The sequence below is a fragment of the Perna viridis genome, chromosome 4 (assembly GCF_037379345.1).
Source record: "Perna viridis isolate PV_CMFRI_1.1 ecotype Kerala chromosome 4, ASM3737934v1, whole genome shotgun sequence".
Lineage (NCBI taxonomy): Eukaryota > Metazoa > Mollusca > Bivalvia > Mytilida > Mytilidae > Perna > Perna viridis.
The window spans coordinates 43,710,706-43,737,988 of NC_142448.1; the positions used below are offsets into that span (position 1 = coordinate 43,710,706).

Sequence of the window (27,283 nt, forward strand, 5' to 3'; positions counted from 1 at the left end):
CAGTGCAGCACTGACACTCGGAACTCATCTATCCTAAAATAGCCTAGGGAATCCTAAAAATTCTTTATTTAGACCATCTTTATTTATAGTTCCACCAAATTAGTTTATTTGAGTTTGAGGCAGCATACTTTGGCTCAAAATTATCAGAATAAAATTCCCCATTTGAAAAAAAGTTCATTCATTTAAAAGTTTTGTCAACTTTTTTTATAATGGCATGCTAAAGGGACTACTTAGTACCTTGGCGAAGGACTTTTTTGCGTACGTTCCAAATCGTTGATGCAATTGGTGGTCTGTAACCTAAACTCAAACGGACTATGATAATGAAGTAAAAACCCAAAAGAATACCACAATGTATTACGTAGACAGAGCGTCTCTTGTATCACTAATTATCACCAGATGGTTTCATTATATTTTTTATTAATGTATTAACAATTCTTAATAAAACATAATTCAACAAATGCAATAACAAATTGTAAGAAACATAAAACGAAAAAAATTGACAAATGTCATATGACACAGTTCAATCAAGAATCTGAAAGCACGGTGGTAAGTTTGCAAGTGTCACCTAATTTATCTACACCCACAAGAGGTCGCTACCATATCTTCATGGAGCCTTACGATAATTTCGTCCTTTTCATAATAAAGCAGTTTTAAAGGTCTTAATTTTGTTGGTACACAACAAGGCATTGGTGCGATTTTAGGTTGTCCAAGTCTCATTAAGCTTTGCAGCATTGCATGATTTGTTGGGGTAAACTTGTCCTTGACTGGCGACGGACAGACTCCAGTACAAATTTTCGCATTAAAGTCTTTTGGGTACACTACCCATTCACCCCATCCTAAATGATTAAAGTCTATACTGAAGTCCTCTAGTTGACATATTTTCCTCTTTCGCTTTCCTCTTGTCCTATTTTTCTTCTTTCTCCTCTGTCTTATGGCACGTTTTGACCGTGAATGTTTTTCTACTGGTCCCTTTTGCATGAACTGATTATACATCTTTTGCATAAAATGAGAATCTTCTGAATAAAGTATAAGCAATGCGTCACGATCAGACCCAATGCCATTATTAGTATATTCCAAGTTCGCATTCCTCATAAAATCAGTGTTTTTTAAACGGTTAGAACTCCGCACGGAAATTTTAATAGTGACGTTACCGTGTACCTTGTTTAAAATAGAATTAATTGTCTTTGATAAGTCTATAATTGAGTATTTTCCATCATTTCTTATGTCCTCTCTAGAACGAAATTTTACTAATACGTGTTTGTTTTGTTTTATTAAATATTTCACCCTCGTCTTCCTTCTGGTGGCGCCATTGCTATTGCGCAGTCTCAGTTCGACACGTTTGATCTGTTCCTCTACTGATAATGAGTGAATCTTAAACCTGTACATATCATACACCTGGTTGTACTTTGTGGCTTCTGAAAAAAAATAATAAAATGTTTTAACTTAAGATGAGTCTAACATCTGATGATTCTATATTTGGTCGTCAGCTCAATAATAATCCCATTCGGAACTACTCGGCCATTCCGCTACAACGACACTAAAAAAATCAGAAATACCAAGTAAACGCTATCTTATGACCTAAGACCGAAGAAAAGTCATAAGTGTCCAGTTTCTTAAATAAGTAAAGAGCTTTCTACTAGCACGGACTGAGTTGCTTGTAAATTAGGAGCACATGTATCCGTTCTGGGTTAAACTGTATAATTTGTTTAAAAGTATATAAATGAAACACTAAAAGTAGAAACAGCATTGAGAACATTATCCTTCAGAACTGAAGTGATACGATAAGCTTACTCACAGGTACTCTTACTGACAAAATCACATCGTTTACATGTAACCTTTAGCCCAGAGCAAAACAACTACAGAACTGGTATTCTCTGCTACACAAATTAGATATTTATATGTCATTACTTCCTATAAATCTGAAGCTCTAGATACCAATTTATGTGCCAATAAAATCTAATTTACAAGTACATACAGCAATGGATCACAGTGGCGGATCAAGGAGTGCAGGTAGGGGCAGGGGCTGGCACGTCTTATTTTTATTGGAAAATCGTAATTTGCATGTGTGAAATTGACAAAAAAAAATGGTAAATAACGTCCTAGCACCTATTGTTTGAGGAACCCCGGTTGGCATCCCTCCTTTTCAAAGTGTCTGGATCCGTCTCTGAATCATAACTTTTGTCATTAATATATGATGTCCCTAGCACCCAGTTTGTCCTATTACTGTAGTGATTTGAAAACCAATGAAACTTGTGAAAAAAGAAGAGGGGTAAAGAAAATTGGGATCTAAAGGGCAACAATGGTGGGAAATATTTATCAATCAACACAATTAATTTGACTAATTTAATTACTCTCCCAGCCTAAGATACAACATTTATTGGGAGAGTGAAAGCGGCTAAACCGAAATCTGAATATAACCCAATTGTAAGGCGCCGCCCAATTTTAGGGGGAAGTGACTCGTGCATTTCTTAACTCTTAATCCCAATTTTATTTTGAATGGAAATCCCTCAGTAGGCCTCATAAAAACTGTATTCAACAAAATGAGTGCAAATGAGGGTTGATCACTGGCGATTTAACATTTTAACATTAAAATTTTAAAAAATTCCAGGCTTTAACAGGGTGAGACCACATTTCATTTTTTTAAAACAATTCATCTGAGTTGATGTTGACAAAGTAATTCATTTGGCATCGTTTTAATAATAACATTTGTGTAGAGATAAGATACATGGAATTTTAAATAAAAAATAATGGAGGTTTATCAACCTTGCTGTTTACTTTTAAAAGAAATACAAAAATAGAAACATTAATAAAGCAGAAAATTAATCCATATCAAATTCGTTTTTTTATAAGTTTTATCTAAAACTTGACTCATTCTTATCACATGGTATTGATCGAACGGAACGAATTTAATTTTGAATTTTGGAATTTTATTAACTTATTCAAAAGTCAACTGATTTCACAATATCATGTTCTGTTCAATAGAATTAAAATGTCCAAATTTATATTCAATTGGGAGATACAAATATGTTGATCCCCCAGCATCCATTAATAATCCTGATCAAGCAGCTGATAACAACTTTACAAAGGTGTCACGAAACATAGAAAATCCACCTGGCTTACGAAGACAAACAGTGCGATTGCATTTTGATACTCGGAGTATTTGTTTAAATGTTGCCCTCGACACTTTACATTTAATATTGAAATATCAGTGAACTTAAATCAAACATATCAGAATTTCTCGCCAGACAAAAGTATTTTAATATGTTTCAATTACCACGCCTGGTCTTTAATGAATTTTGAACTTGAAAAATAATTTATTTTCCTTCAATTTCTTTCTTTCTCTCTACATGTGACTGGATAGACACTCGCTATACGTGCTTTTAATGATACTGCAATACCATTCATTATTATTATTATTATTATTTTGTAAATTATATTTCCTTAACATTTGTAAAACGTGCCGATGGTAAGTTAATATGATTTTCTTACACTGGTTAAGCGAGAAAAAAAAATGATACATATTGTATATTATTAGCAAGGTTACTTGGTCTGTTGTAAATAAAGTACATGTAGCATATATCAAAGAGAATATAACTCCATCAAAATGTACTCTATAGATAAAGAAATCTTACTTTGCAAAGACACAATTAAAGGAGTGAACAAAGATAAAAAAAAAAAAAAAAATAGAGAGCGGACGGAAGGTACCGATACGTGCATTTTTAACGAATATTCATCTTAAATAAGATGCCCAAATTCAGAGTACCCCTTTATTAGATTGCATTTAAAACACACATGATTGTTCAAATTCCTAGAGCGATTGGCTTATTATTATTATTATTATTATTATTATTATTATTATTGTTTATGGTTTGATTGTTTTGATCAATATACAAGTTACTTGCTTTATTTCATTCTTATCGCCATGTGTTGGTATTTGTCCCCTGCCTATACCATCTGATTTCTAATATTTCGTCGAGTAGTTTGAATAAAATTTTGAACTTCCCTTTTTATTGCATTTTAACTTATTATTCTTCATTATTTCATTAACGGTTTTTTAATTTTTTTTTATTGACAGAAATCGATATCAGTATATTTCACCAATTAAACTTAGTTTTAAGTTACTAAAGCTTTCATTGCTGGAATTTATTGTTAAATAAAAGGAGAGAAGAAATGTTTTTGAAGATACGTTTATAAATACTTATAACATGTACTTACTGGAAGAAAAACTACGTATTGTATCAGCTTTCTCTAAAACTCCGTCACCATCAAAGATTCCGGATGCTTTTTGTACATCTTCGCCATTCTCCAATTTATCTAACAAATTAAACATATACTCTGTAGACATCACTTGATCAGAAGTTTCCGGTGAAATATCACTATTTTCTAATGGCACAATTTTTGAAAGAAAGTTTTCATTATGCAACAATGCACCGTTTTTATTTTCGTATAAAACACCTTTATCAAAAGCGTCAACTGTAGAAACATCCAATAATAAATAAATATAAAATATCCAAAATGTCATAATAATGTCCAAAATTGTTTGCTCCATCCCTCCTATCCCTTGGCACGTCAGTAGAAGTTAACAAGCTCTGTGATAATGATAACTGCGTTACGAGTATTTAAATACTTGTAAGTATAGAATAGGATTTTTGAGGCTTAATTGGTCAAACCATTGATCGGCGATAGCTCAATGTCATTCGTTAAATCAGGGAAGAAAAGTGAATATACATGAGAGATTAAAAATATGCGATATTTCATAAATGTTATCATCTTTTCCATTGAACAACTGATCAAGGGGTTTTTATTGCTAATCCTATCACATTAAACGCGGTTTATGTTCGTTCATCGTTGTGTTTCGAGAAGAAATTGGTATTTAGCTAGAGCAACAGACGAAGATCTTTACTCCATAAGTGTGGGAAAAAAAATGTTATTTATCAATGTGATAATTGCATGCGTAAAAATGATTTTTCAATATAAACTACGCTATTTAATTGTCTAAAAGCTCTTCTTATAGGCATTAATTAGACACAGCGAAGAATAATTGTGCTAAGACACCAACTATCTCTTCTCGAGGGAGGAAAGGGGGCTTGGATTTAAATTTATTCTGAGTTATTATTTTTAATTTTTTTCAGCTGCAGCCGCAGTAATTTTTCTTTCTTTTTTTTTTGAAAATCTGCATAGTTAAGTAATGAGTGTGTATTGAATCATTAAAAAAATGTTTTGTTCAAATTTTGAATAATTAACTTTATTTTTCTCCAAAAAAAAAAAAAAAAAAAAAATCCCGGGCTCCCCCTAAATGGTCCATGCCTGAATTGTAAATATACTACTACTACTTGTGTCCTATTCCTCTTAATTTTTACAATTTAAGTACCATTCTGTGTAAGAATCAGGTAATGAGTGGCGCTTCATTTTTTTCAATTTGATCTTTTTTGTCTCAAATAAATTCAATACATCTATTTAACAACTGAAAAGCTATTTAAATTAATCCTGAAGCATCAGTATTTTTTTACTGGTTATATAGGTAAAAAGTACGAAAAAATTTTGCAGCCATTTTTCCATATTGCATTTCAACTAAATTTGATCTATCAATACCTTAAAAATGCAAACTTTACAAACACTTTGATGGTTATTTCTGGAGGTTATGCTGTATAAATACTTGAATAATGCGATAAAATCTCTGCTTTTTTTCCCTTCATGTGCCACACCTTATATACATTTTGTCTGATTCTTAGACAGTAAAATACTTAAATGTAAGCATGTATTATACCAATCTATAACGACTAAAGAAAACGTGTAACAAAGAACTGCAATCACCAAATTTCAGGGGTTTTTTTTAATGAAAATGACTCAAAAATGGTGAATTACCTTTTTTAAATCATAAATAACCTACATGATAAAACTGAGTATAAAATAGGGAATGATATGCTGTATCACTTGTAAAGTGCATTCAAACTCCCAAATATATGGGAAATAAAAATATCGTGCAAAACCACGTGCAGGTAACACATGTTAAGAAGAAAATAATTCAAAATGTATATTTCAAGCATTTTTCAGTTTTAGAACGTCAAATTTGAGAGATTTTTTTTTAAAACGAAATTTTGAGATTGAAAAGGGTAAAAATTTGAATTTTTACAAGTCTTAATTGTGACTTGATGAACTTCGAATTGAGCTTTCTAAAAAGTTGAAGTAATTTTCTTTAATTGGAAAGTTCAAATTTTTATATCATTTTTGATACTAAATTCACCGATATCGCATACGAAAACTTCAGCGAAAGAAAATTTTGTTCTCGGTAGAAGCTATCCAGACATTTTAGTTGATTATTTTTAACTTCATGTTAATGCCTAAGATTACATCACTGGGAAGAAAAATACGAACTGCGTTCTAGTGGGGACTTGATATTTTAATAGTGCTGAATCAGATAATTCAGACATTAACTGTGTAAAAAAAAGCACGAAATTCTACTTACTACTCTCCAATAGTCAGCATTTTCACCGGGAGCAGACTTAGTCCGGCTTTCAAAGGGACGGGAATATTTATGTTGAAAAAAAAATCCCGCTAATATGTCCGAACTTCCGTTTTGTCAGGGAGGTTTCTTTTTCTTTCCACTTAACATAAGATTCAATGCGCTGAATGTTAAAAGCAGTCATTTGCAATACAACAGATTGGTATTTTAGTCTGAAGAGACCGCCCTCTGTCACCATGCCACATTTTGGTTTTGCTTTGAAGCTAATTTATGTAAAGTAATTTAAGTTCGCATTCGCATCATCATAATCGCATAAGATTATACACGTATAACTTGCGTTCGTATAAATGACATTTCGCTGCCACATATTGTTTTGTTTATTTTCTTTACTTTTCTTTTTTCTTCCTTTTTTTGATTTTAATCGTTTTTTTGCCTATTTATATTTATGATACAACATGAAAATACATAATTAATGTTTAAATTCTTTAGTATATATTTTTCCTAGAAATTCGACCGTTCATTTTATTTTGCGATATAATTAGCATTTTACTAATTAAAAAAAAAACTGTTATTCTATATATATTTCTTAAAAAAGAACTATTACGAATTACCCTTTCAACTTTTTGACACATATCTAATCGCTGAATTTCCATAAGTCTATTGAACTTCACATTTTCAAAAGAGATATTTTTTAAATCTAATTTCCTTCTTAATTTTTTCCCACGTTTTTTATTCTTCTTTTTGTTAGAGTTGTCTGTCTGTTTTGAGATTAAAGAATTTGACGCCGGGTTAATTAATCACCTTTCGTGTATTTCAATGGGACAAGATAGTCTTTAATGTGTAGGCAGTGATAGCGATTAAATTTTAAATGGAATTAAGGGTAATCCCTGTCTTATGTACACACCTTTTTGAATTGGTATTTATCGGTCATGTCATTTTATCAATTTAAGTTGTCCCCACACTTTTTTAAACGTAATTTCTTTTGAAAACAACACTTTTAAGTAAAATTATATTTTCGTCTCAAAATTAAAATGAATGCAAGAATAGTTAATCTTTAGGCCTGACAATCCCCGAAGCGAGGGCTACCCTACTGAACCATCTGGGTACACAGCTAGAAAGCTTTATGGACAGAGCACCCAACCACCGGCCAGATTCTAATTCGCTGACTCTCAATCGCCTAGTAATTGAGCTCTAGTTTGGACCAATTTTTAATAACACCTGGGTCCCGCAAGGGGTCAAAGATAATTAATGCAGATTAAATTTTTTCTATTAAAAATAAATATAGTATACAGTAACAAATTCTAGAAATTTTCTTCCAACCGTAAAAACAGAATATAGAGGTTTTATAACAAATACGAGAATTAGTAACCAATTAGAGAGGGCAAAAAGATTATACAATACACGTTACTTACTATAGGTAGATGATGAAAAACATTCTTCTTAGAATGTCAGCAAAATTTGAAAAAAGAATACACCTTCATTTATAAACTTATTAATAAAAGAAAACGAAGAATTAGTATATTTTAATGTCAATTCAGGATAAAATGAGTTGTATGTTAAATCCACCAAAACCACCACAAGTGAAAAGGCTTGGTTCCTTCATGAAAAATGTTATTGACACTGAAAGGCAGGGGACTCTTATGTATTTTCTTGTATATGTCATACGACAAATGTATATACTTTTTGCATATTTAAATGTTTGTCAAAAAAACTTTTATATGGCTGCAGAGATTTAAATTTTAACAGAAAAAAAAAAACTAAAACTGCAGTTTGCGTAACTCACTAAAAGAAATATAACGAGGATGGATATGGTGAATATGTCAAAGAGACAGCCCCCCCAATCGGGGAGGAACATATCAGCTCAAGGCCTCCCATGTGTCTTCAATGAGTGGCCAGGAAACCCTCTCACCACAGGACAGGCTGTAGCTAGCCACAAAACAACATCATACACAGGAACAGCAAAATAGTTGCTTCCATATACTTTAGCAACATAAAAGTAAACAAAACAATACACACAGAGGCCAGAAATTAGTCTTGGAATAGACACGAAAATGCGGCAAAACCGCTCCCCTACGTTATGAACCCTATATTTCATCTACTAGTAATCCTGAAATTTAAATGTTGAAACCTAAAACGTATTCAAAACAAGATTAGCTTTTTGAAAAAGCTAAGGCCATTCATTTGGCATATTTGAGGGAAACTTCAAATTTATAAGGAATGAAAAATGAATAGAAATAGTTTTCAAGACTTAACTTAGAATGTGCTTTGGTAGTTGGAGAGTTCGAATTATTATTACTATTAAAATTCTGGCTTATTTTAATGGTATCTCAGGGCCTTGTAGTATCATAAAGATATGAACTTTTGCCAAAGTAAGTCATGCAGAAAATGTAAGTCCAGATTTTCTGTATCTGTTTAAGGGATGTTGCCTAGTACCATACATCAATGTACTAACGAAACTTCATTAAGATGTGTGTCAATGTGACATAATTTTACGATTATAATATATGCTGTGCATTCGATATAATGTAACCCCAAATCAACAGGTCTGTTTAGAGAGACTATCTCAAAAATGCCGTAAACATTATAAAAAATTATAAAAAAAATCGCCCATATATTTTTGTAAAATTGAAACGCATTATCATGAGAAAAACTTTTGAATTTGAATATAAAATTAATTTATAAAGTCATTAATTCTTACATTTTATAACTCTTAAAATTATAATAACACAATCAATACTTTGCAATGACTTTTTAGGGAAGGGACAAAATACACATAGTGGCAAAACCGCAACTCTGAGTATAATGTTCATTTATCATTTAAAAAGAAATTACCGCACTCACGCATGGCATATCCAGTACAAACTGATGTTTTTCATCTCTTAAAATGTCAAAACACTAATTTCATTTATTTGCGGAATAACTTTTTCTTATTCAAGCATCTTTTTAGGTAAAACGAATCTTCTGTTGCAACCTTCAGAAATAAATATTTTTAGATCTGCACTTCATCAATTACCCAGTGTACCCAATTTTTCCAAGCTCTTCGAAGCTTCATTAGTTATAACATCAATTGAAACGTTTTCAAGACTCGGGTTCAACAAAACTCATATCAATCTATATAGTCATTCACCGAGGTGAATGACAACTAGCTATTTCAGTATAAGAAAAAAAAAAAAAACAAAAAAACAAAACAAAAAAACAAAAAAAACCAAAAAAATACGAAAGCATTTATATCACCCCAACTTGCAAAGTGCATCGATCGATCAAATTTACTCAAATATGATCATAACAGCAGCACGATTGTTGGAGTATGAAATTAAGACTCCGTGAAAATTTCATTATATACCTTTTATTGATGTTGAAGGGGTCACTGATAAGAGACACTTCGTCCGCGGTCAATATAATCTGAACAAGTTCATATATAACGTATTGACTTCGTTAAAAATCCGTATTCAATACTCACTTCTTTTACACATGCGCTTTCCAATATTTTGTAAATTTATTCTGAGTGTGTTAATACCACCCTTAGGTAACTAACTCTTTGTCCTAAAGTTAGGATACAAAAAAGGACGCGAGTTAGTTTAAGATGATTTTAATAAACAGTCTTAATTTTTCATTTGGGTGTTGCGCTTTTGAGATAAAATTTATATAGATTGTACATGAAATTAGCACTTTGCAAGAGTTATCGTTCTTGATTTTGTTTTATTTGGTTGATTTTAGTAAGAAATTAAATTGTAGTTTTCTCAAAAGTACACATTTAAATACAGAAAGGATTATTGTCACACGAAAATATAGCATTTGTACACACAAAAAAAAGAGCATCGTTTGTGCCTTGGGTTTCCGTACACCATGAATCACCTTACCATAGGCAGTGTCTGAACTTTTAATGGACTGGTACTTAAAACGTCAAACGCTATTTTTGCATGTCAGCCCATGGGCGTTCGAACCATAAAAAAGTCTTTTTTGACTTAGTAGAATAGAAGTAGTTCATGTTAGGTATGATTATGTACTCATTTAAGGGACCGGTCAAAATTTATCGCCACATAGTACCGGTGCAGAAAAATAAGAGCCTAAACAAAAGTTGCAACCCAATGGCTATCCGACTTGAAAAAATGATGTCCTATGTCAACTTGGTAAGCAAAAAGTTTGTGTCCTATCATGGTTTTCTTATAAAGTTTTCATTTGAAAATTTTAAATTAACACACACTGGACTGGTGTATTAAAGATCTTGATATAAAGCTATTTCTATTTCAATACATATAGTTATTCCAATTACAATGAATTATGTTAAATAGTTGTATTTATATTATTTATATTATATTATATTAGCAACTTTTGCCCTTCCTGAATTTATCCGTTTGTTTATCCTTAATATTTTAACCAGACCCTTTCTCACTGTCCTGAACGGTTTAGATTTTTTGGGAACTGTTTTCGATAACGCATGAAGGGACGGGTACTTTAACGAAATGTAGGTGTCTTGTATATTTTTCTGGTACGACTTTATGCATACTTGTAACTGCTTAAATTGTATTGCGCAAACAGCAATGATATTCTATTTTATTATCAATACTCGTATACGGACGAAAATGCCTTTAATCTCAACAGAAAATTGATTGAAATCTTGTTTATTGTGAAAAAAAAAAGAAGTCAAGCGGATGGTGGAGCGAGCGTTAATTCTTTCCTTCCATCATTTCAACTCATAAGCGCCCATATTATTTAATGGAACCGTTGCCTATAATAATTTTATTCAGGCAAAAATGATTCACGTGTGAAAAATTAACAGATAATTAGATATAGCTGCAGATCAATGGTGTTTACAAAATAACCAAGGACCTAGTTCAGATCTATTAATCATTCAGTGACCTTGAGCACTTTTCATTCGAAAAGTTCCCGGTTTAGATAAAAAAAAAAAGAGAGAGATTCTGTTTAGACCTTACAAGTTCTGAGGACTCGATTAATATGTCGATTCAAATCAATGGAAACTTTCATTTAACTCTTTTTACAATGTACTAAAAAGTTAAAATAACGAAGAAGCGGATACAAGCTGATAAACATTCCATTTCTATTTTAACACAAACGGTGGAAACTGCATAAGGTCGTGCCAGAAAGATATACAAGACACCTACCTCACGTCAAAGTGCCCGCCCACCATCTTGCATTATCGAAACCAGGTCCAAAAAATCTAAACCGGGCTCGTTCAGGACAATGTTTCTAACTGTTGACGCTTATGGCCGTTTGCTATAAGCCACACCTTTTTGCATTGGAAAATACCGTGAAATATACATTTTTCATCATTGTATATCAACCGATTTCGAATCCGCCATATTGAGCTGTAACTTAAGCTACCCACAGACGTTTTAGCACAGTGACATGTGTAGGATATTTAAGAGGTACATTTCGATCTAGCTAGATAAGTGGTATAATAATACATCATTATTCAAATGATATACGAATGTACAGCGCTAAAATTACGAGCGAAATCGTGCCACATAATGCGTGTTATGAGAAACAGCCAGCTGGTACAGAGAAGAGAACCTAACTCGGTAAGGACCTGAATTTTTTTCGGATTGTTAAAAGTATGCATATTATTTGCATTTCTTTAGCTTCGTAAGTATTGAATTTATCTAAATGCGAATGCTCTACTACTCCCAAATGATATTTCCACTAAGTATCACATATTATTTATGAATTTTGCTCATTCAGCTCGGTCAATTTTGTGTACGAATTTCAAACAGATGTGTACCTCAGTGCGATCTTAACATATTCATATAAATTGGAAAACTAGTTGGGTCTTGCTTTTTGATACTGATCCAAAAACTCAAGAAATAGATGACTTTAAAACACAGTTCAAACTACCAACATACATTTATCAACGAAGGAGTAAACACCCAGATTGATTGTGTAACATCATAGAATCTGCTATAATCATTTAAAAAAAGTTCAAACTACCAACATATATGAAACAAAGAAGTAAACACCCAGATTGATTGTGTAACATCATGGAAACTGCGATAAAATAGGTAAGGTATGTATATAATAGGATTTGAAATATAATACAATGCTAATTGACCGGGTTATAGTTACGGATATCGTAATTTTATGTAAACTATAGAGATAGCTTATTTCTGAAAACAGTTGAAATACATATTGCACCAGAAGAGAAAAAATGGCTTGCAAACAGAAACAGTATAGACGACTTCTTGTTTACTTTCAAATAAGACTAGAGGTATGTAGTTAAACAAAAGAAGAGGGTGTTACTAAAATTCGTTCGGGGTACAATATTTCTAATTTACACTAAAAAGACAGTAATATAAATTTGTTAGTCATGATATTTTAACACTTTATAAATAAAGCGTGTCTAAATTACACTTGCTGGAGAGAGACATTTTTGTGATCTCTTTTCTCTTGGCAAATCGACTGAGGTGATTACGTGTTGGGTAGATTAACTTCGATTTTACAAGTTTCGTTTAACAAGAACATCAGACATGACAATAAATTCTAATGATACGGTACTTGTAGCCCCACTGACCCCTCTGTTTGCACTAAGGATAGTAATGAGATTAACAAGTTGCCAATTCAAACACACGGGCTCGTTATATGTCATATACATTATCAGGGCCCCGATATATATATACATACACAAACGTCTCAGAATGTGACGACTCTATTGGCTACACTGCTCCATCGGATCAAATTGATACAGGGAAGATAACGTAAACTTATAGAAGGGTCTGAAAAATTCCCAACGATGTTAGAACTGTCAAATTGCGATCGCAAATTTTTGGTCGTTTCCTCCACGGAACTCGAACTCGTACCGCTGTGACATCTGTGGCAACACCGCCTGCACAAAGTCCAGCGCCCTAGACCACTCGGCCAGCTAGGCAATATAAAACATAGATTTCGCTGGCCGGGTCATTCCTCCTCGTAGGATTAATCAAGGGCTGTAACTTAGTACACGATGTATGGTAGTACGGGACAGTTCATTTAGAGTTTGTTATGTAGGATAGAGGATCAACTTAGTGATGCATGTCACAACAAATCAATATTATACAAACGTCTCAGAATGTGACGACTCTATTCGCTACACTTTTCCATCGGATCAAATTGATACAGGGAAGATATGTAAACTTATAGAAACGTCGGAAAAATTCCCTGTGACATCTGTGGCAACACCGCCTGCACAAGTCAGATCAAGAAATCCGTTATAGACATGTTACAATGGCAAACAAACGCGCACCTCTACCTAGACTGAACAAAAAAAAAAGATCTGCCCTATGGATACTCCCAACCCAAGTAAATGACAAGAAGAACTAGAGAAAATTAATGTTTTGTGTCACTCCTGATCAGCAGAGCAAATCTAAAAAGGATTATTGAGGAAGATAAAACGCGTAGGAACATTTCAACAAGTAGTATAAATAGTACAAACGTTCAAGTGGCTACACAAATTAATGATGACAATTCGGCTGATTTCCGACAAGGAAGTGAGTGAAGTTAATACTACTGATATTCCTTCTAACAGTTTGGTAAATGTATCAACTTTAGTGTTAGATAATAGCATTGATGTGGTCAAAAGAAGTGCGGTTACAAACTCGCGTAGAGATCTAGATATAGTCGCTAATACGTCATCCAATATGGCGGCGCCAACATTGTGACTGGTATGTTTAACTCTATGCAGACGATGCAACAAACAATGTTAGGTCGACAACAGACCTAATTTGTACTAAAAAGTGCGATTAATAGCGAAGAAGCGGATACAAGCTGATAAACATTCCATCTCTATTTTAACACAAACGGTGGAAACTGCATAATGTCGTGCCAGAAAGATATACAAGACACCTACCTCACGTCAAAGTGCCCGCCCACCATCTTGCATCATCGAAACCAGGTCCAAAAAATCTAAAGCGGGCTCGTTCACGACAATGTTTCTAACTGTTGACGCTTATTGCCGTTTTCTATAAGCCACACCTTTTTGCATTGGAAAATACCGTGAAATGTACATTTTTCATCATTGTATATCAACCGATTTCGAATCCGCCATATTGGGCTGTGGGTAACTTAAGCTACCCACAGCCGTTTTAGCACAGTGACATGTGTAGGATATTTAAGAGGTACATTTCGATCTCGTATGCGTGAAAGCTAGAAATGTGGTGTAATAATACATCATTATTCAAATGATATACGAATGTACAGCGCTAAAATTACGAGCGAAATCGTGCCACATGATGCGTGTTATGAGAAACAGCCAGCTGCTACAGAGAAGAGAACCCAACTCGGTGAGGACCTGAATTTTTCCGGATAGGTAAATGCATGCATATTATTTGCACATCTTTAGCTTCGTAAGTATTGAATTTATCTAAATGCGAATGCTCTACTCCCAAATAATATTTCCACTAAGTATCACATTTTATTTATGAATTTTGCTCATTCAGCTCGGTCAATTTTGTGTACGAAATTCAAACAGATGTGTACCTCAGTGCGATCTTAACATATTCATATAAATTGGAAAACTAGATGGGTCATACCTTTTGATACTGATCCAAAAACTCAAGAAATAGGTGACTTTAAAACACAGGTCGAACTACCAACATACATTTATCAACGAAGGAGTAAACACCCAGATTGATTGTGTAACATCATAGAATCTGCTATAATCATTACAAAAAACAGTGCAAACTACCAACATACATAAACAAAGAAGTTAACACCCATATTGATTGTGTAACATCATAGAAACTGCGATAAAATAGGTAAGGTATGTCTATAATAGGATTTGAAATATAATACAATGCTAATTGATCGGGTTATAATTACGGATATCGTAATTTTATGTAAACTATAGATAGCTAATTTCTGCAAACAGTTAAAATACATATTGTATCAGAAGAGAAAAAATGGCTTGCAAACCGGAACAGAGATAGTCAAACAAAAGAAGAGGATATTTCTAAAATTCGTTCGGGGTACAATATTTCTAATTTACACTAAAAAGAAAGTAATATAAATTTGTTAGTCATGATATTTTAACACTTCATAAATAAAGCGTGTCTAAATTACACTTGCTGGAGAGAGACATTTTTGTGATCTCTTTTCTCTTGGCAAATCGACTGAGGTGATTACGCGTTGGGTAGATTAACTTCGATTTTACAAGTTTCGATTAACAAGAACATCAGACATGACAATAAATTCTAATGATACAGTACTTGTAGCTCCACTCTGTTTGCACTAAGGATAGTAATGAGATTAACAAGTTGCCAATTCAAACACAGGGGCTCGTTATATGTCATATACATTATCAGGGCCCCGATATATATATATATAAACACAAACGTCTCTAATCGCTACACTGCTCCATCGGATCAACTTGCCGGGAAGATAAACGAACGTTTCAGACCTTTCTATACGTTTACATATTTTCCCTGTATCAATTTGATCCGATGGAGCAGTGTAGCGAGTAGAGTCGTCACATTCTTAGACGTTGTATAATATTGATTTGTTGTGACATGCATCATTAATTTGATCCTCTATCCTACATAATAACATCTAAATGAGCTATCTCGTACTACCATACATCGTGTACTTAGTTACATCCCTAGATTAATCCAACGAGGAGGAATGACCCGACCAGCGAAAGCTATATTTTTGTATAGCCTAGCTGACCGAGTGGTATAGGGCGCTGGACTATGTGCAGGCGGTGTTGCCATAGATGTCACAGCGGTACGAGTTCGAGTCCCGCGGAGGGAACGACCTAAAATTTGCATCGCAAATTTGACAGTTCTAACATCGTTGGGAATTTCTCAGACCTTTCTATAGATTTACATATTTTCCATGTATCAGTTTGATCCGATGGAGCAGTGTAGCGAATAGAGTCGTCACATTCTTAGACGTTGTATAATATTGATTTGTTGTGACATGCATCATTAATTTGATCCTCTATCCTACATAATAACATCTAAATGAGCTGTCTCCTACTACCATGCATCGTGTACTTAGTTACATCCCTAGATTAATCCTACGAGGAAAAATGATCCGGTCAGCGAAAGCTATATTTCTGTGTAGCCGAGTGGTCTAGGGTGCTGGACTATGTGCAGGCGGTGTTGCCATAGATGTCACAGCGGTACGAGTTCGAGTCCCGCGGAGGGAACGACCAAAAATTTGCATCGCAAATTTGACAGTTCTAACATCGTTGGGAATTTTTGAGACCTTTCTATACGTTTAAATATTTTTTCCTGTATCAATTTGATCCGATGGAGCAGTGTAGCGAATAGAGTCGTCACATTCTGAGACGTTGTATAATATTGATTTGTTGTGACATGCATCATTAATTTGATCCTCTATCCTACATAATAACATCTAAATGAGCTATCTCGTACTACCATACATCGTGTACTAAGTTACACCCTAGATTAATCCTACGAGAAGGAATGACCCGACCAGCGAAAGCTATATTTTTGTATAGCCTAGCTGGCCGAGTGGTCTAGGGCGGTGTTGCCATAGATGTCACAGTGGTACGAGTTCGAGTCTCGCGGAGGGAACGACCAAAAATTTGCATCGCAAATTTGACAGTTCTAACATCGTTGGGAATTTTTCAGACCTTTCTATGTATATAGTGAAAAACTAGATGTCGGAAATGCACTGCTTTGTATTTATAGATACAATACAATTAAAAAATACACAAATAAATGTATAAAGTCACATCTTTCCTCTCCTACCCTTTTTCACTACTTCTGCAGATAATCATGGTTGCAGACCTTGTTAAGAGTTACTTGGCGACGTCGCGTTATAATTCAAGCGAAAGTGAAAGTGACGTTCACTATAAATAGTACAGCTATAAAATACGTCTTGGTAAAAAATCTATCATTATTCATCTTTCTAGTATCTATTATACTGCTATATATTTTTACTAATTTATTTTCAAGTGTTAAAATGTCGGTTAAGTTTCTGTTTATACTTTTGAATAAAAAGGTTTGAAAAATTGAATAATTGGTGTGGTTATCTATATAAAGGTCTAACAAATTCCCAACGATCTTAGAACTGTCAAATTTGCGATGCAAATTTTTGGTCGTTCCCTCCACGGGACTCGAACTCGTACCGCTGTGACATCTGTGGCAACACCGCCTGCACAAGTCAGATAAAGAAATCCGTTATAGAAATGTCACAATGGCAGACGAACGCGCACCTCGATCTAGACGGAACACACAAAAAAAAAGATCTGTCCTATGGGATACTCCCAACCCAAGTAAATTACAAGAAGAACCAGAAAAAATTAATGTTTCGTGTCACTCGCGATGGGCAGAGCAAATCTAAAAGGATTTACGAGGAAGATAAAGTGCGTAGGAACATTTCAACAAGTAGTATAAATAGTACAAACGTTCAAGTGGCTACACAAATTAATGATGACAATTCGGCAGATTTACGACAAGGAAGTGAGTGAAGTTGATACTACTGATATTCCCTCTAACAGTTTGGTAAATTCATCAACTTTAATGTTAGAAAATAGCATTGGTGCGGTCAAAAGAAGTGCGGTTAGAAGTTCGCGTAGAGAGGTTACAGACCACCAATTCAACCAATGAGCATTTGGAACGTACGCAAAATAGTCCTACGCCGAAATTACCCCTGTTCCTCATACTGCTGTGAAAAAAGTTCTCATCTTATTTTAAAAATTTAAACAGTTTCTGAAAGGAAAAACATTTCTGTACATTTTATAGGTGCATTTTGCTTCTTGTAATGTGAAGCCTAATCTCCATAATGATTTCTAAATATACCCCTATCTTGTGAAAACACTGGGATTTCCCATTCTATTTATAGACACTTCACTTCCGGTGACCAGTACTGCACTGCAAGTCTGCTAACCCTACATGCCATTCTGAGGATTGTGAGCTGACATATGTAGAATCATGCTGATATATAGTCCTCTGCAGGTTAAAGTTAAGGTAAAGTCCAGAGAAGCCATTGAATATTGTGAAATTTGCATAGACGCCTATGGGAAGTGGAATTAGTGGTTTCTAGCCTACAGATCTAGATGTAGTCGCTAATACGTCATCCAACATGGCGGCGACAACATTGTGACTGGTATGTTTAACTCTATGCAGACGATGCAACAAATAATGTTAAATGTAAAACAGATCTAGTTTAGATTTATCAATCATTCAGTGACCTTGAGCACTTTTCATTCGAAAAGTTCCCGGTTTAGATAAAAAAAGAGATCTTGTTTAGACCATACAAGTTCTGAAGACTCGATTAATATGTCGATTCAAATCAATGAAAACTTTCATTTAACTTTTTTTAAAAATGTCCTAACAAGTGCGATTAATAGCGAAGAAGCGGATACAAGCTGATAAACATTCCATCTCAATTTTAACACATTATTTTAACAGCCAGCTGCTACAGAGAAGAGAACCCAACTCAGTGAGGACCTGCATTTCTTCGGATAGTTAAAAGCATGCATTTTATTTGCAATTCTTTAGTTCGTAAGTATTGAATTTATCTAAATGCGAATGCTCTACTACTCCCAAATAATATTTCCACTAAGTATCACATTTTATTTATGAATTTTGCTCATTCAGCTCGGTCAATTTTGTGTACGAATTTCAAACAGATGTGTACCTTAGTGCGATCTTAACATATTCATATAAATAGGAAACCTAGTTGGATCATGCTTTTTGATACTGATCCAAAAACTCAAGAAATAGATGACTTTCAAACACAGTTCAAACTACCAACATACATTGATCAACGAAAGAGTAAACACCCAGATTGATTGTGTAACATCATAGAATCTGCTATAATCATTTAAAAAAGTTACCAACATATATGAGACAAAGAAGTTAACACCCTGATTGATTGTGTAACATCATAGAAACTGCGATAAAATAGTCAAGGGAGTCTATAATAGGATTTGAAATATAATACAATGCTAATTGACCGGGTTATATTTACGGATATCGTAATTATATGTAAACTATAGAGATAGCTTATTTATGCAAGGAGTTAAAATACATATTGTATCAGAAGAAGAAAAATGGCTTGCAAACCGGAACAGTATAAACAACTTATTGTTTACTTTCAAACAAGACTAGAGGTATATAGTCAAACAAAAGAAGAGGGTGTTACTAAAATTCGTTCGGGGTACAATATTTCTAATTTACACTAAAAAGAAAGTAATATAAATTTGTTAGTCATGATATTTTAACACTTCATAAATAAAGCGTGTCTAAATTACACTTGCTGGAGAGAGACATTTTTGTGATCTCTTTTCTCTTGGCCAATCGACTGAGGTGATTACGCGTTGGGTAGTTTAACTTCGATTTTACAAGTTTCGTTTCACAAGAACATCAGACATGACAATAAATTCTAATGATACAGTACTTGTAGCTCCACTGACCCTTCTGTTTGCACTAAGGATAGTAATGAGATTAACAAGTTGCCAATTCAAACACACGGGCTCGTTATATGTCATATACATTATCAGGGCCCCTATATATATTTATATATATATAGTCGCTGGACTTTGTGCAGGCGCTGTTGCCATAGATGTCACAGCTGTACGAGTTCGAGTCCCGTGGTGGGAACGACCAAAAATTTGCATCGCAAATTTGACAGTTCTAACATCGGTTGGAATTTTTCAGACCTTTCTATATATATATATAAAGGTTAATCCTACGAGGAGGAATGATTCGGCCATCGAAAGATATATTTTATATAGCCTAGCTGGCCGAGTGGTCTAGACCTTTCAATACGTTTACATATCTTCCCTGTATCAATATGATCTGATGGAGCAGTATAGCGAATAGAGTCGTCACATTCTGCCAAATTTGCGAGGCAAATTTTTGGTCGTCCCTCCCCCCTCCCGCCTTGCGGGGGACTCGAACTCGTAGAGCTGTGTCATCTATGGCAACACCGCCTACACAAAGTCAAGCGCCGTAGATCACTCGGCCAGCTAGGCACAACGCCTATTGATTATCAATAGCTGAACCGACCATATTGATTTGTAGTTAACGGTTGTTTCAATATTTACTTCAAGCGTGATGTTGACGTATTCCCTTTATACTTTGTTAGCTATTAGTTCTTGCCTTGAATTTGTAGGCGATAGTTAGACAAAATAATAATTTTATTTAAAGGAAACGTAATCAATTATTTACATTAAATTGATAATTAGCCTTTTTTTTTTAGAAAACTACGAGCGTGTTTCAATATGGAAACGATTCCCCAAGTTTATATGCATTACATATATAAATCATGCTAAACATAAACGGCATGTATGAATGTGGTCAGGTCAGTATATACGTTATGCACATTAATATCGTATCTTTAACCTGAAGACACATGCCACGCCAATATATATGTACTTGACACAACTGTAGTAGTGTCGTTCCATACAAAGATATGACAGTTCGCAAATGTGTGAAACTTGATGTATGTTATCTCGATACGGGGAAGAAAACACCAGTTGAAAAAGGTGTGCTATTTTACAAATTTATGACTGTTAAATTTTGATATTCATATCAAAATAGTATGTATAACATGTCAACCATGAATCCCCCTTTCGAGCCAATAACTTTTTATGGCAAGTACTCCATTCTGTAATTTTGATAGTTAAAACAATATTATTCAATTTTTCCAAACCTTTCGATTCGATACATAACTAACAATATTTCAATTTTCGTGTATGAAACAAATCAGTTTTGTTCTATTTTTACATTTGAATTTATGACAATGATGATGGATTTTATGTTCAGATCAAGAAATCCGTTATAGAAATGTGACAATGGCAGACAAACGCGCACCTCGATCTAGACTGAACAAAAAAAAAAAAAAGATCTGCCATATGGGATACTTGCAACCCAAGTAAATTACAAGAATAACTAGAGAAATTAATGTTTTGTGTCACTCTCGATCGGCAGAGCAAATCTAAAAAGGATTTACGAGGAAGATAAAGTGCGTAGGAACATTTCAACAAATAGTATAAATAGTACAAACGTTCAAGTGGCTACACAGATTAATGATGACAATTCGGCTGATTTACGACAAGGAAGTGAGTAAAGTTGATACTACTGATATTCCTTCTAACAGTTCGGTAAATGTATCAACTTTAGTGTTAGATAATAGCATTGATGCGGTCAAAAGAAGTGCGGTGACAAACTCGCGTAGAGATCTAGATATAGTTGCTAATACGTCATCCAATATGGCGGCGCCAACATTGTGACTGGTATGTATAACTCTATGCAGACGATGCAACAAACAATGTTAGGTCTACAACAGACAGTAGTGATGAAATTAATACATTATGGTAAGAACTCTCAAGCCAGTGGAGATCAGAACAATTTGTCCACAGCGTTTCCAGCTATGAGAAACGGAAATTTTAATGAAACAGCAAACAGTCAGCAGTCATTCACACATGGTGGGTATCGTTTTCCAAACCCTGAATTTGGAGTCCTATGTGAAAGTATTCTCCACTTAGAAGTGTTAGAAGTCTTAAAAAAAGTGTTTTTGGGAAGGCAAGGACATCAACATTGCAAGTTTGTTAATCCCCAGAACTGAACACGAAAAAAAACCTATGTACAGGAACAGGGGTCAACAACAGTCAATATTTCGAATCATGAGGATACAAGACTGCATAAAGAGCATACTGTTAGCGAATTTATCACTGCTTTTGGCAAGTTCAAAAGGGTTATGTGCATCAAATTTCCACAAAGCCTTATAGTACTACATAGGTATAAAACAAACATAATTGATACTTTCAATGTGTATGCCCCAGATTTTATGACTACCATTGCCAGTTCTCAGCCCGTGCTTCGATAGCATTGAAAGAATTAAACATCAATGTAGATTGGTCAATTGAGGATACAACACTTTTGAGCATGGTCACTGGCAATGTCAGATTTAATACTTGCTCACATTGTTCATCTTCAATGCATCTTTCATTCATCCTTCTGTCCTCAGCTATGAACACAAAGTTCAACTAACTTTCCTCAAAAGTTGAAGTCAAATTCGAGTATGAAGGATAGTGATCGTTATGGACGGAAAAGGATTATGCATAATGAGCAAGAAATTTGTAACAATTTCAATAATAACAAATGTAACAGGCAACAGTGTTTGTATTCTCATTCGTGGTCTATTTGCTTTTCAAACAATAATGATTCTTCTTTTTGTGCCGAGAGAAAATCACAAAAACAAAATCAGGCAGAATTTGTCAACAACAGCAAGTGACTAGCCACCACATATACCAAAGTTGAAACTCCTGTTAATGTTAAGTGCTTTACATCAGGAATTAAGTCAACATCCAGATAGGGACAGATAGGGATACTTATGGAATGATCTTGTTTTTGGCTTTGACACGTTAAGGAAGTAGACCTAGGGTAAGGGACAGAAAACATTGGAACGTTTGTATTTAGCATTTTACATCAATCTCATGTAAGCATCAAAGTAAATTGGATTGATTTCATTCTGTTTTAAATGAAAGCTTGATAGGCTTTGGTGAAATTGAATATGATACAAACATATCACTGAGTTGTTTCCCTTACCCTAGGTCTACTTCCTTAATATCGGATGTAAATATACCTAGTAACGAGTGACAAAATCTACGTTCAGCAATTACATAACCATAAATAGTAGATAAACTCATTGAAAGTGAAATAAACGAAGTTTTTACAAGGTCCATTCGTTACTTTGCCTTTTGCAAAATATAAAGTAAGTCCCAATGGTGCGGAGAAATAGATATTATCATTGTACTAAAGTATTTTTCGCTATCGCTCATCACAAAAAAAAATTGACTTGCTTTCACAGGCAATTTGTTTGATAGCTGAGAATAACTATGATATTCAGTTTATTTTACATCTTCCTGATGATTTTATTACTTTTGAGCATCCTAAAAAATGTAGTCAGAAAACATGGGCCTTTTGTATATATTATTTGGGAAATTTAATGTTCAAATGGCCAAGCATCAGACAACTGGCCCAGATACTGTTATGGAATATTTAGGCATTATCTTGGATTTTAGTGTAATGCAGACTAGGCTACCACACGAATAACTCCTACGTATAACTGACTTTTTAAAAGAATTTCTGTCCAAGAAATCCTGCACAAACGGGAATTCTTACAACTGATTGGTCACCTAAACTCTGCGTCTCGTGTAGTAATTCCAAGTAGAGCTTTTGTGTCCCATTTAAACAAATTATCATGTTAAATTATCAACTACTGTTCGAGCTTTAAATCATTATGTTAAGATCAGGAAAGAATGCCGAGAAGACATTAGAATGTGGTTTTATTTTCTGGCTAAGTGGAATAGAGTCAGTATGTTTTACAATCTGGATAGAATTTCATCTGATGAATTGTCTATAAACAAGTGCTTCAGAAACTATAGGTTATGATGGATATTACACAGGTTGTCGTTTTCTGAATCATGGCTATCCATGTATGAGTGGCGGAGCATACATTTTTAATAGCTTTCAAGGAATTGTATCCCATAGACTACCCCGGACATGACTTATTATGAGCAACTCGGCATCAGGTGTTTCTAGAAAAAAAGACGCTTACCCTGTTAACTGAATTTGGGACTTATCATGTCAACGAACAGTCGTTGTCCGGTATCATGAAAATGTCAAGTTGATATATTTCTCGAATTCAATAAAAATCTTTGATTTCAAATAAGGATTTGGTTATGAGTACTTCTTGTATACAACTAAGATTTTGATTATGATCTTCCTACATATTTGATTTTAATGCTGCTGATGAGAGGTTACTCCTTGAAACACGTGTACAGCATATCGAAATTTACAATATATAAAGCTGGTATTTTTTGTATTTAAGAACCACTGGGTCGATACCACTGATGTTGGACCTGAGGTCCCCGAGGGTATTCACCAATCCAGTACAGCATATCGAAGTTTACAATATATAAAACTGGTATTTTTCGTATTCAAGCAATCTTAATTCTACTAAACAATGAAATAATAAAAAAAAAACAACCAACTAATGGCGACGGACTTTTAAGTCGAACTCAAGTCATTGTATCGGAAAATGTATGGGCATTAGTATGATACATTTTAAGAGTCTTGTGAATGAAGAATTACTTACAGATGAAAAGCCTCTTACTTTTACCACTGAATCAGAGCATATTTTGATTAATCGACCTTAAATGTTTTATCTATAATCATCGCTTACACGTTCATACGCAGAGCATGTCGTGGTTGCAATTTATAAGGAAGTGTTTGTTGGAGTATAAAATCAATATTTAGCTGATACTTCAACAAAGTATGACACCGTTTTACCGATCTATCCGGGAACAGTGATGAAAAAGTTGATATTATTTATTTTGGAGGACAAAGTCTAATTCCCGTCTCGCATGCAAAACGATTTTGGCTTGCTTTCAACATCCGGGATGACACGAATGCGATATGCTCTAAACTCAAGTGACTTCTGTAGGGAATAGAGTCACATTCTGAGACGTTTGTATAATATTGATTTGTTATGACATGCATCATTAATTTGATCCTTTATCCTACATAATAACACCTAAATGAACTGCCCCGTACTACCATACATCCTGTACTAAGTTACAGCCCTAGATTAATCCTACGAGGAGGAATGACCCGGCAAGCGAAAGCTATATTTTTATATAACCTAGCTGGACGAGTGATCTAGGGCGCTGGACTTGTGCAGGCGGTGTTGCCACAGATGTCACAGCGGTACGAATTCGAGTCCCGCGAGGGAACGACCAAATATTTGCATCGCAAATTTGACAGTTTTAACATCGTTGGGAATTTTTCAGACCTTTCTATACATTTACTCAATCTTCCCTGTATTAATTTGATCGATGGTGCAGTGTAGCGAATAGAGTCGTCACATTCTGGGAACGTATATATAGATAGATATATAGATAAACGTCTAAATATGTTTAACATCACCAAAAGATGGTAAAATTTACATTGAATATTTCGGAACACTGATATCTTTCTTCAGCAAAAAGCTCATATAAATATGTATGTATATATATTGTTACTTTAGCACGGAGAAAACTTTTGAGTTCTATGGGGAGCTAGATTTTTGTCAGTATTATTTTTTAACTGACTTTATATTTGTTACTCTAGCATGTCCCGGATTTCTTCATTTGTTTATTCTGAACATTTCAATCATGTCATTTCTAACTGTTGACACCTTTGGCCGTTTTCTATTAACCACACCTTTCTGTGTTATTATTTATCATTGATAATAAAAAGCACGTATATAATGTACATAATTGGCTGTTACTCTTCTTCTTGTTATACATTAATGAATTTTAAGTTTTATTTTTCCTCTTTTGTCACTAAATAAATGATATTTGTTTGCAAGCAGTCGTTGCATGTCTTCTTCATTCCTCAAATCTCAGAAACAGGCGGACTGGTTGCTATGGTTACAATACGTATTTTTTGAAGTTCAATAGCTTTAGTGACCTTACAAGGAGTACAATATACTTATAAGTCCATCTCTTTATATTAAGAACATATGGAAAAGTTTATTGATTGCATGTATCCCTCTGATAGCAAGTCTGCTAATTATTACGGGAGAGAAATTTTATTGTAAAGGTTACAGACCACCAACTGCATCATCAATTTGGACCTTACTCAATAGTCCTACGCACAAATACAAAGTAGCCCCTGTATCATGCCATTATAAAAAAAAAATGTTGAGAATATTTTTAATGAACTTTTTCATAAATGGAATTTATTCTGATAATTTTGAGCCCAAAGTATGATGCCTCAAGCTTAAATAAACTAATTTGGTGGAACTATAAATAAAGATGGTCTAAATAAAGATTTTTTAGGATTCCCCAGGCTATTTTAGGGTAGATGAGTTCCGAGTGTCAGTGCTGCACTGCAAGGTTGTAAACCCCTTGTGAAATCTTGAGTGACATAGCAGTACATCTGTATGTTTCAGGTGATATATGGTTTTGGTTAAGTTAAACTTAAGGTAAACTACTGAGGATCCCCTGAAAATGAGCAAATTAACATAGAGAGTAATGGGAGTCTGAATTAGTGGTTTGTAGCCTAAATAAAACAGGTTATGTTATCGACTGTATACATGACCATGAAGATAATTGTGATCCAATCTTGAATTAATTAATTACAAAGTCATGTAACAGATGCTGTTTGATAATACTATTATGTAAATTACAAAATTATTTTTTCTTTTTAAATTTTATTATCATATATGACGTTGAACTGAGTATTATATGACTGTAGATAGATATTATGATTTTTAGTATATTATGGATATGAAAACCACTTTTTTCTCCACTGTAAAACTGATTAGGAACTGATGTTAAAGTATTTTGTCCTAAACATTCGTATAGTACTGATAATCATTATATGTAAGAGTATTTACCGCCATTTGTGTTTATATCAGTGATTTTTTTTGTTTTGTTTGTTGTTTGTTGTTTTTACTTTTGTAATTTTTTATCACGATTGCTTGCCTTTTGAACCAAGGGTGAAATTGGATCATACAAGTGGATGATTAATGATTGGTATAGTATGTCTGTCACACTGTCCAGCTAGAGAAGGAATGAACGTGAACAGATCAATTGTATAAGTCAAGTAAGGTAAAGGATCGTGAGCGGTTTATTAGATGCTTTTCAGTGCATTTTTGTTATTTTTGTACAGATTACAGCAAAACTGCAACTTTCATAAACACAGAAAGAGTGTCTGTAACCATTAGCACCATTTAAAAAAGGTATGAAGTAATATTTCATTGGTTTTGACAAAAAGCAACACTTCGTCCTATGCATTTTATAATAGCAGTGAAAAATATTTTACTTAGATTTCTTCAATTTTCCTCAACTGAATTTGAGGGCAG

At 34.0% G+C, this 27,283-nt stretch overlaps 1 protein-coding gene and 1 long non-coding RNA gene across 2 annotated transcripts; one reads left to right on the plus strand and one right to left on the minus strand.

The window, feature by feature from the left end:
* Positions 1-465: 465 nt before the first annotated feature.
* LOC148620200 (uncharacterized) lies at positions 466-4,578 on the minus strand. The gene is made up of 2 exons (XM_088576988.1): positions 4,216-4,578; positions 466-1,415 (listed from the first exon to the last, which is right to left on the minus strand). Exons 1-2 carry the CDS (start codon positions 4,547-4,549, stop codon positions 571-573), a joined length of 1,179 nt encoding a protein of 392 aa, XP_088433114.1. The 5' UTR covers positions 4,550-4,578; the 3' UTR covers positions 466-570.
* A 13,794-nt stretch (positions 4,579-18,372) lies between these two features.
* LOC148620201 (uncharacterized) lies at positions 18,373-27,106 on the plus strand. Its single transcript, XR_015921332.1, has 3 exons — positions 18,373-18,526; positions 18,832-18,924; positions 27,091-27,106. It is a non-coding gene; the product is annotated as an uncharacterized LOC148620201 (long non-coding RNA).
* The last annotated feature ends 177 nt before the right edge of the window (positions 27,107-27,283 follow it).